Below are 11,533 nucleotides of genomic sequence, written 5' to 3'. Positions count from 1 at the left end.
GTTTTCTTAAATTATTTTCAACGCGTAATTCTTGATAAATTTAATATTTAATGAGGACCTTTTAGTAAATTTATCAGTAACAGTACAATACGATATAATCAAACCAAACAACAAAAATATTATTTAACCACAGTAAACAATACAATCTATCCAAACATTATATAAATCAAATGACACAATACAATACATTATAAAACGATATGTAATAATGATCCAAATAGAGTGAAGTGCTTTATATATAATATATATATATATATATATATATATATATAAATTTTGCATAAACTAAACTCTAGTATTTTGTTAACTAAAAATAACTTTACTTTGAATTTTTGAAAAGGTGTTTGAAAAAAATAAAACAATACTTCGTATTCTTTTGTCGGTAAAAGATTGTAATTTTCTCTTACCAGTTGACACGTTTCGAAGGCAAGACGCTAAAATCTCGCCGAAGTATTAGCATACATACATCGAAGTCAAACTATAGTACAACTTGTCTTCTTTACTTCTTTCTATATAACTACAACTTATCTCCCCAATTTCTTTGTTAGAACCGTTTCTTTTCTGTCATTCTTTCTTCAGATCCAAAGGTACAATGGCTGGAGGTTCAATGGCCCCAACACCATTGTTGAAAGATGAGCTTGATATAGTCATACCAACAATTAGAAATCTTGATTTCTTGGAGATGTGGAGACCCTTTTTTCAGCCATACCATTTAATTATTGTACAAGATGGTGACCCTTCTAAGATCATTAAAGTACCTGAAGGATTTGATTATGAGCTTTACAATAGGAATGATATTAACAGGATTCTTGGTCCTAAAGCCTCTTGTATCTCTTTTAAGGACTCTGCTTGTAGGTGCTTTGGTTATATGGTTTCTAAGAAGAAGTATATCTACACCATTGATGATGATTGCTTTGTGAGTATTTTCTTAATTTTACTCTTTATTTGTGATTATTACTCAGTTTTATTTTGTGGGTGTCTAGAAAAATTGGATCTTGGTGAATTTTTGGGGGTTTAAGAGTCAGTTTTGTGTTTTGTTTGGTACCCACTTGGGGTTTTGTCTAGGGGTTTGAAAGGGTAAAGGTGGTAAATTTTTCTTAGCAGCTTTATAATTTATATGGATCTCTTTAATTAAGCTAGATTTGGGTATTCTTTATCTGGACCTTTGAGTTTCAATTAAGAACCTGCTGATCTGCAGATCCTTTTGATAGCATAAATCTCTTAATTTGGTCAACTTTCATGTGGTTATAATATTAAGCTAATCTAAGTTTATGGATTTATTTTTATGAAGTTAATTGGGCTGACATTGTTAAAGTAGTGTATATTACAATTTTGCACCCTTAGGACTCAAGTTTTTTTTTACTCTTGTATAGTTTTATAAATAAAGTGACCAACTTGATCTTGATGCATTGAGCCAGATCTTGTAGTAGCTTCATGTTTTCTTAGTTCTCCTTCCCTGTTTTGGTACATGATCTATTGGCTGAGATGAGGTTTTATTTGTTTTCTACTGTCTGTAGCAACCTGTAATGTAATTATGCTACACCACTTCATGTTACCTCCTTTTAGGATTGAATGCTTTCATGTGATAATCTTTGTTGATTGACTTGGTCCCATGGCAATGATGTATTCTTTTTTAAATAATGACTTCATATTTGAGGGCTGCTTTACTAGTAATGAGGAAGCCTTCCATCTTACCATATATTTTGCAATTTTATCACACTTTGACTAATTTATCCAATCATTGCATGCTTCTTTAAGGGGAAAATCCTACTACATGTCCATATTATATGTCGTTTCCGGTTTTGCATACCCCTTAAGAAAACTTTGTCTAAATTACCATTCATCTCTATTAAACCTTTGTCAAATATTTTGAAACAAATTGTATTTGATTGTCTTACTCCAACGCCTTCATCTATAGTTGATCTTGTTATTCATTTGATTACATGCTGAACTCTTGTTGCAATGATGATGTGCAGGTTGCCAAAGACCCATCTGGCAAAGACATCAATGCACTTGAGCAACACATTAAGAACCTCCTTTGTCCTTCCACTCCACATTTCTTCAACACTCTCTATGATCCATACAGAGAAGGTGCAGATTTCGTTCGCGGGTACCCTTTCAGTATGCGCGAGGGAGCACCCACAGCTGTTTCTCATGGTCTTTGGCTCAACATCCCTGACTACGATGCACCTACTCAACTTGTCAAGCCACGTGAGAGGAACACGAGGCATGAACTTTTTCGATAAGCCAAATTATAAAACTTATTGAATTAATCGTTGTGCTTACTTAGAAAGCTTTCTTTATCTAATAATTAGCGTTCATATTATTACTTTTTCCAGATACGTAGATGCGGTCATGACAATTCCAAAAGGCACTCTGTTCCCGATGTGTGGAATGAATTTGGCATTCAACCGTGAGCTTATTGGACCTGCAATGTACTTTGGGCTCATGGGTGATGGTCAGCCCATTGGACGTTACGACGATATGTGGGCCGGCTGGTGTACCAAGGTAATTAATTATCTTTTCTTTCTGCAACTATGTTAACTTGCTAAGATAGAAACCTGTTTAGTCTATTATAACCTTTAAGATCTGTTTTTGGGGTTTCGTCGTAAACCTCAAGATTACCTTATGATGACATTTTTTTTGTTTCTTGAAGCAATTTGGTTGAATGAAAGAATCCTAACATAGAATATTGTGTTTTTATAGGTGATATGTGACCATTTGGGACTGGGTATCAAGACTGGTCTACCCTACATATGGCACAGCAAAGCGAGCAACCCATTTGTTAACCTTAAGAAGGAGTACAAAGGCATCTACTGGCAAGAAGAGATCATTCCATTTTTCCAGTCTGCAACTCTTCCTAAAGATTGCACAAGTGTTCAGCAGTGCTATATCGAACTGTCAAAACAGGTCAAGGACAAACTTTCCAAGGTAGATCCTTATTTCACCAAGCTTGCGGATGCCATGGTTACATGGATTGAAGCCTGGGATGAGCTCAACCCCACCGGGGAAGCCTTGGATAAGCTATCCATCTCAAATGGCCCGGCAAAGTAGGTTCCATTTAGCTTATGGTCCTCTTTGTTTTATTGCATTGAGTTGAGCTGGATACAGTTTTTATTTATCTATTTACTTGTTTAATTTTGGTCTAGGATTCACTTTTATGTAGACTCTAGGCTCTAGCTTTTTGCTATCCTTGCAGAGATTGTATTATTTACTTGTTGAATAAAATTCCAAACTTGAGAGTTGAGATTATCCATATTTGTCCCTTTGAGTGAAAGTTTTTAACCCCCTCCAGCTTTTTGGTATCTCCCATTTTTATGCTAAGAGCGGGACTTAGGGGTGGCAAATGGTCTGTTTTGTTTTGGGTTGGTCAAAGATGGTCGGACTCATTAAATGTACCACTTTTGTTACTCCTAGCTTATATGATGCTGCTGAACTGCAACCTATAAACAGAAGCAACTTTAGGATGTAACTTATCGGTACCTGATCATCCTATTATCTATTGTGTTGGCTATCAACCAACTGTGGTATTCCTGTATTATTCAGTCTTAGGACTGGTTACTTGAGATTAGTTATGTTTCGTGAAATTGACATAGGAGTGCTAAGTAAAACACAGACTGACACACATTGGTCTCAAGATTATGAATTAGAGGGGTGGGGATTTGATGTTTGCTCTCATTTCTGAAAATACTAGGCTAATCAAGTTTCTAAATGAGATTGGAGGATTCTGAAATGGTGGGCATAGTTGTAATTGTAGTTGAAAGAAACTAGAAAATGTTAATCTGTCGATCTCTTATACAAGAAGTCCTCACTGCCACTGGCGAAAGTATTTAGCAGGGTTCCATTCCAACCTCAACTCTTTTTTAGGATAAGTGGATTGAAATTTGACCAGCACAACACCACAATTTCTTTTTTGTTATAAGAAATATCAAATTATGGTGGATGTCTACTCTTCCTCTATGATTTTCATCTCAAATGCTTAATGACATTCAATGACATCTCAAAGCCTTGTAATAGGTAGGAAAATACACACAATTGAAGAAGAAATAAGAATATCTCTCTCTATATATATTTCTTACTTTGTTTTTTCTTGTTCTATATTGTTAATTTGAGTTATATTTCATAACACGTTATCAGCACGAAATTCTAGCCAACTGAGTTGTTATGATGCTGCCAGTGCCGGTAGCGTCATTTAATGTTAATAATATGGTAAGAACGATGACAGTATAAGGTGTACAACGCCAGCATATATTCGGCCATCACGGTTAGCCTTTTCTAATTAGTTTTCAAGTTTCTTTACACTTTGTTATTTATGTTTCCATACATGAAAAACTTGCTTTATGGAAAAGTTTTTCTTGAAAGTTCATCAAATCATGTAAGGATTTTTGGTGTTACGAACTATAAATATTTTTCCTATAACAAGTATTATGTTCCTATGTGTTAATATTAAGAAACACGAAGTGAAGACTTTTGAGAAAGCACATATTTTTCCTTTCTATTTTATCACATATTTCTTCCATCTTAAAGTGGGATAATTATCACAAAGGACACGTAGATTTTAATTGATTATGTGTTTTTTTATATTTGCTTGATACTTTTTATTTGATTGAGTTCAGTTAATGAAAGTTCACATATGCAAATTAAAATCAATCGCCACCAATAGTGGAAACCCGTCCAAGTCTAAAATAAGACATGATGTTACTGTGAAGGTATGAATGGATGTGGATGTGATAATGGACGAAATTATAATTGTCATCATTATGGTAATGAATGGATGTGGATGTGATAATGGACGAAATTATAATTGTCATCATTATGGTAATGAGAACAATACTGACTCTCAAAATAATCCTTCACTTTTTGAAAGTGATGTTTGCCATTGATATGTCATGAGATTTTATAAAGCACGCATGGATTATTATGTTCCATTCCTGAAGTGTATATGAAAACAATGTGATAATCATTATGAATACATATTCATTCTTGAAAGAATATGAACGTGCTAGTGGTAGTAAATATACCACATTCATCTCTAGAAGGGGGTTTGAGATGAAATAAGAAAATAATGTCATTATTATAGCATGAATGATCATTGGTCACGTACCTATTGTACGCCAAAATATTTTGGCAATGTGATTATTAAAGGACAACAATAATGCAAGAAACAGATCTTGCATCTAATTTTGACCATGACAATAATGGTATAACTTTCTCTTTAAAAGAGATATTCACCATATAGATGTTGATGAATATATGGTGGTACAAAATTAATTGAAGGCTCTAGAAGAGCTACTATAGCTCTGCCTAAGGGAACAATACTTATCATAGAGAATGCAATGTTCTCCTCCAAGTTCAAGAGGAACTTGTTGAGTTTTAAAGATATCCGCCAAAATAGATTTCATATTGAGACAATAGATAAGAATAATCTCGAATATCTCATTGTTACCAATAATGTCTCTGGCCAGAAAAAGGTTATTGAGAAGTTTCCATCTTTATCTTGTGGCATGTATTGGACAAGAATTAGTGCAATTGGGACACATTCTATCGTAAACCAAAAGGTTACTAATTTCAATACTTTTGTACTTTGGCATGATCGATTGGGACATCCCGGATCAATTATGATGAGAAGAATTAAAGAGAACTCAAATGTGCATCCATTAAAGAATTTAAAGATTCTTTTAAATAATGAGTTTTCTTGCACTTCTTGTTATCAATGCAAGTTGATTGTTAGACCATCACCAACAAAAGTTGAGATTGAGTATCCTGCGTTTTTGGAACGTATACAAGGGGATATTTGTGGACCTATTCACCCGCCTAGTAGGTCGTTTAGATATTTTATGGTCTTAATAGATGCATCTTCTAGATGGTCTCATGTATGGCTATTGTCATCTCGCAACCTGACATTTGCAAAATTAATGGCATAAATAATTCGATTACGGGTACGATTTCCCGATAATCCAATTAAGTCTATTAGACTTGATAATGCCATTGAGTTTTCATCCCAAGCATTTAATGATTATTGCTTATCAATTGGGATAAAAGTGAAACATTCTGTAGCTCATGTTCACACTCAAAATGGCCTTATAGAATCTTTGATTAAACGTCTTCAATTGATAGCAAGACCGTTACTCATGAAAACGAGAATACCCACTTCTGTTTGGGGTCATGCCATTTTACATGCAGCAATGCTAATTCGTCTCAGACCGACAAATTATCATAAATATTTCCCGTTGCAATTAGTTTTGGGTCATGAACCTAATATATCCCATCTAAGAATTTTTGAATGCGCTGTATATGTGCCTATAGCACCACCATATCGCACCAAGATGGGTCCCCAAAGAAGGTTAGGAATATATGTTGGGTTTGAATCGCCCTCCATTATTCTCTACCTCAAAACATTAACGGGAGATTTGTTCACAGCTCGATTTGCAGATTGTCGATTCGATGAGGCATTTTTTCCAAAATTAGGGGGAAAAATTGGTGAAATCAAACGGAAAATTTCGTGAAAAAATCCATCATTGTCTCATCTTTATCCACGTGCCTCTATTTATGAAAAAAAGGTGCAAAAGATTATCCAATTGCAGAAAATAGCAAATCAAATGCCAGATGCATTTACAGATCTGAGAAGGATAACGAAATCACATATCCATGCAGAGAATGTTCCAATCCGTATTGATGTCCCTGTTGAACAATCTTCTAATATCATAGCTAATGAGTCAAAAGCACGCCTAAAGCGTGGCAGACCATTGGGTTCTAAGGATCGAAATCCTAGAAAAAGAAAAAGAAATGATCAAGATAACATTACGAAAGAGTCTCATAAAGAAATCCACGATTTAACCAATCCTGAGATTCATGATGAAATCATTGAGCATGAGACTCAAGAAAATAAGGGACTACCAATAAATTCAATCGATATTGAGACAAATTTGAATCGATTGGATATAGTGGTGGATTATGTCTTTGCATACAATGTTGCATCTAGCATTATGCAAGATAGTGAGGATCTTGAACCTCAATCTATTGGAGAATGTCGACAAAGATGTGATTGACCAAAATGGCAAGAAGCAATCCAATCCGAGTGGGATTCACTTGCGAAACGTGAAGTTTTTGGGCCTGTAGTCCAAACACCTAATGGTGTTAAGCTTGTTGGCTATAAATGGGTCTTTGTACGTAAAAGAAATGAGAAAATTGAGATACAAAGATAAAAGGCAGGCCTTGTTGCACAAGGATTTTCACAAAGGCCTGGTGTCGATTATGAAGAGACGTATTCTCATGTTATGGATGCTATAACGTTCCGTTATCTCATTAGTTTTGTTGCCCATGAAAAGCTTGACATGCATTTAATGGATGTGGTTACAGCCTACCTTTACGGCTCACTTGATAATGAGATATACATGAAAATTCCCGAAGGATTTAAAATGCCTGACGCACATAATTCAAAGTCCAGGGAAATGTTTTCAATCAAATTGCAAAGATCTTTGTATGGTCTAAAGCAATCAGGAAGAATGTGGTATAATCGCCTTAGTGAATATTTATTAAAGGAAGGTTATATAAATGATGCCATTTGTCCATGTGTTTTTATAAAGAAAACAACATCGGAGTTTGTTGTACTTGCCGTATATGTTGATGACATAAACCTTATTGGAACTCATACAGAACTCCAAAAGGCAATTGATTATTTAAAGAAGGAATTCGAGATGAAAGATCTCGGAAAGATAAAATTATGTCTCGGTTTCCAAATTGAACATTTGACAAACGGGATTTTTATTTATCAATATGCCTACATAGAAAAGGTATTGAAACAGTTTTACATGGATGGAGCACATCCATTAAGTACTCCGATGGTTGTTCGATCACTTGATGTGAATAAGGACCCGTGCCGACCTCAAGAAAAGAATGAAAAGCTTCTTGGTCCTAAAGTACTATATCTTAGTGCAATTGGTGCACTAATGTATCTTGCTAACACTACAAGGCCTGACATAACTTTTTCAGTTAATGTCTTAGCAAGATATAGCTCTGCTCTTATAAGGAGACATTGGAATGGAATCAAACACATATTGCGGTATTTAAAAGGGACTACCGATATGAGCTTATTTTATGGCAATGATTGCAATCCCGATCTTGTTGGTTATGCCGATGATGGATATTTATCTGACCCGCACAAGGCTCGATCTCAAACAGGCTATGTATTTACATGTGGAGGCACTGCCATATCTTGGCGATCAACTAAGCAATCAATCGTGGCTACTTCTTCTAATCATGCTGAGATAATTGTTATTCATGAAGCAAGTCAAGAATGTATTTGGTTGAGATCTATAATACATCTTATTCGAGACAAATGTGGTTTGAAGTGTGATAAATTACCCACAATTTTGTATGAAGACAATTGAAGGGAGGATTCATAAAAGGAGATAGGACAAAGCGCATTTCACCAAAGTTATTTTTTACACATGATCTTCAAAAGAATGGTGATATCAATGTGCAACAGATTCGTTCAAGTGATAATATGGCTGATTTGTTCACCAAATCTCTACCGACGTCAACCTTCAAGAAATTAGAGTACAAAATTGGGATGCAAAAGCTCAAGGATGTGAACTGATGCTCTCATCAGGGGGAGTTAATATGCGTTGTACTCTTTTTCCCTTACAAGATTTTATCCCACTGAGTTTTTCTTGGAAGGTTTTTAATGAGGCAACCAAAAAGCGTATTTCTAAACATGTGTACTCTTTTTCCTTCACTAGAATTTATTTTTCTAATAAGGTTTTAATGAGGCATATTATCTATGGACATCCAAGGGGGGTGTTATAATAAATATCAAATTATGGTGGATCTCTACTCTTCCTCCGTGATCTTCTTCTCAAATGCTTAATGACATATTAAATGACATATTTTCTATGTTTAATGACATGTTCAATGACATATTTTCTTCACTTTTCATGCATATATAAAGACCTTGTAATAGATAGAAAAATACACACAATTGAAGAAGAAATAAGAATATCTTCTCTCTTTCTCTCTATATCTCTTAGCTTGTTTTTTCTTGTTCTATATTGTTAATTTGAGTTATATTTCATAACACTTTTTTACTTTGTTTGCTGGATTGAAGAATTCCTACCTTCCTTTGGGAAATTCAACCTCCAAAATCAAATCATACTGTTATATACACAATTGAATGTTAAGCGTAGTTTGATATCAGATTAGACCGAATAGACCAAGACTTCTTGTAACAATTCCAGCCTTTTCAAAATAATGAATAAGAGAAAACTAAAGATTTAAGTTATAGAATTAGCTGAAATCTAAGTACTGGTGAAATTGAAGGCATAAGACTCACTTCCACACCTATACAACCCAAAACTAAAAGATCGTGAAAGGCACTTGGCAAACACTCTATTTTCCAAGCGAACCCCGAACATACTTACAAATCTAGTCTGCATCGGGCCCTAATCATATTTGGTCCACAAGGAGCATCTAACACAAGGTGGACGTAAGGTTTACGTACATACTATTCGGGCTAAGAAAAGAGCAATCGTACATAATTAAGTGCTAAAAATAACTTGTTGTATGACATGATAAAGAAGTTAGAACATGCGCAACGGAAGCAAGCATACAATTCAGGCATCAAATACATGTAAACTAGACAATGCTATAATTGCTAGATTAGAAGCACTAACCTCTTGAAATCATTGCATAAATCCTCCACATAGCTAGAATCCAAGGCTGCAGTCTTCTGCTATATGCCTAATAAAACCTTGGACGATTTTGCTTTTGAGTGGGTAAGAACAATACAACTCTAAAAAAAGTGTTTTATTGGGTGAAATTAGTCTTCCTTAAGTAGACTAGTTTTTGGCCGAAAATCTGCTCCAAAAAGCGTGTAGGATTCTACTTGCACAAGTAGAATCCTACTCTAATTCTACCGGATGACTTTTCTTCCAAGTCACCTTTTACCCAAGTTAAGCTTAGGTTTTTACTAGGTATAGCAAGGACCACAGAAATAATAAGAGGCTACTAATTATAACATTAATTCAAAATTAGCATGAATTAATTCTTACTATAATTAATTACAGTTTATTCTACTAAAAAACTGCAATTGAACTCCTCAATATGAATTTCGAAAATTCAGTAATACTTATTTTAACTCCCCCTGTTAAGATATCAAGTACCAGTTAATTAAATTAAATTACTGAAAATTTAATTTAATCAACAAATTAAATCCTTTATAATTCCGCTTAAACCATTTCATGTGACGGATACAAAATCCACCAGCCGAGTTTTTACATGAATACTTATAAGCTCACATAAAGGGGTATCGTCAAACTCAAAACCAAGTCATGGATTCTATCAACTAATTATTATTTCACAAATGTTATTCGTTATTGTCCAATCTATTAGGCATACACTAACTCTGAATAGAGTCGTACCTTTTGATAAATCAAAACAATAAACAAATTACATTGATCATAATAATTATATTAAGATTAGGAGTATAAGCTCATTTAATGAATTAGAGAAAATATTTTATATATATTCAGTACAAAAACATATTTTCTCTACTTGGTCCGTTCAATATATACTAAGTATACTAGCACACGAAGTCGGAGTAAAATCACTCCCATAATCAAGACAAATTATACTATAATCTTATGCTACAATCATCAAGATATTTTGTCCAATAATATCTTTGATTGTGAACATGGTTTATTAATTATGTGAGCCGACAATTTAATCTTCAGTGCATGAACTAAGACTTCATACACTAAATTGTCTACTACATAACTAAAAAGACACACATATAATAAATGATCTATTTAAAATAGTACTTTATTGAATTGAATAAATAAAATAAATAATTGTTTCATAAAGAATAAAATAAAATACTATGTCTAAACCGCATGGTTAATAGCATATCCCAACAATCTCCCACTTAGACTCATAACCATGCGTCTACTACTCTAATACCCATTCCTTCTACCGTTGACTTGAACCACTGAATCAACCTCGGACTTCTTGAGGCCCGAACCAAAATATACGTATAATTCAAAATCATCATATGAACCTATTCGAACCTTCAAATCACCAATCTGAAGTCGCTTGGGTCAAGTCTTCCAACTTAAAACTTCCAAACTAAGAATTGCTTTACCAAGCCATACCAAACTTCTCAAATCATAATCATCCATACTCGTAAGTCTTAATACACCGTATGAAACCACTCAAGGTCTTAAATTGCACAACGAAATGCTATAACTCATAATCAGTCGGGTTGTTACACTAAATAGATACAAAATCGATATGATCAATTGGCTCTTATTGACGTGAAAAAATAAATACGGTATGTCATGATCAACTTTATTAGAATAGAATGGCAAAAACTTTTAACAAGAAGGTGAAACCAAGACAATTCATACCGGGATAACTGGTTCTGAAGCAGGTCTATCCACATCAAGATGAGGCGAAAGGTAAGTTCTTGCCTAACTGGCAAGGCCTTTATATGATTCATCGAGTGTTGACTAGAGAAGCACTCATATTAGCATAAATG

The 11,533-nt window shown here is 34.3% G+C and overlaps 1 protein-coding gene across 1 annotated transcript; it reads left to right on the top strand.

Moving 5' to 3' along the window:
* Positions 1-408: 408 nt before the first annotated feature.
* On the top strand, positions 409-3,252 carry LOC104116179 (probable UDP-arabinopyranose mutase 2). Its single transcript, XM_009626988.4, has 4 exons — positions 409-916; positions 1,977-2,227; positions 2,340-2,508; positions 2,707-3,252. Exons 1-4 carry the CDS (start codon positions 593-595, stop codon positions 3,052-3,054), a joined length of 1,092 nt encoding a protein of 363 aa, XP_009625283.1. The 5' UTR covers positions 409-592; the 3' UTR covers positions 3,055-3,252.
* Positions 3,253-11,533: the final 8,281 nt, after the last annotated feature.

Source organism: Nicotiana tomentosiformis, chromosome 4 (genome assembly GCF_000390325.3).
Source record: "Nicotiana tomentosiformis chromosome 4, ASM39032v3, whole genome shotgun sequence".
In the NCBI taxonomy this organism is placed as follows: Eukaryota; Viridiplantae; Streptophyta; class Magnoliopsida; order Solanales; family Solanaceae; genus Nicotiana; species Nicotiana tomentosiformis.
Note: the sequence above shows the minus strand (reverse complement) of the source record. Positions and strands in the feature narration are given on the sequence as shown.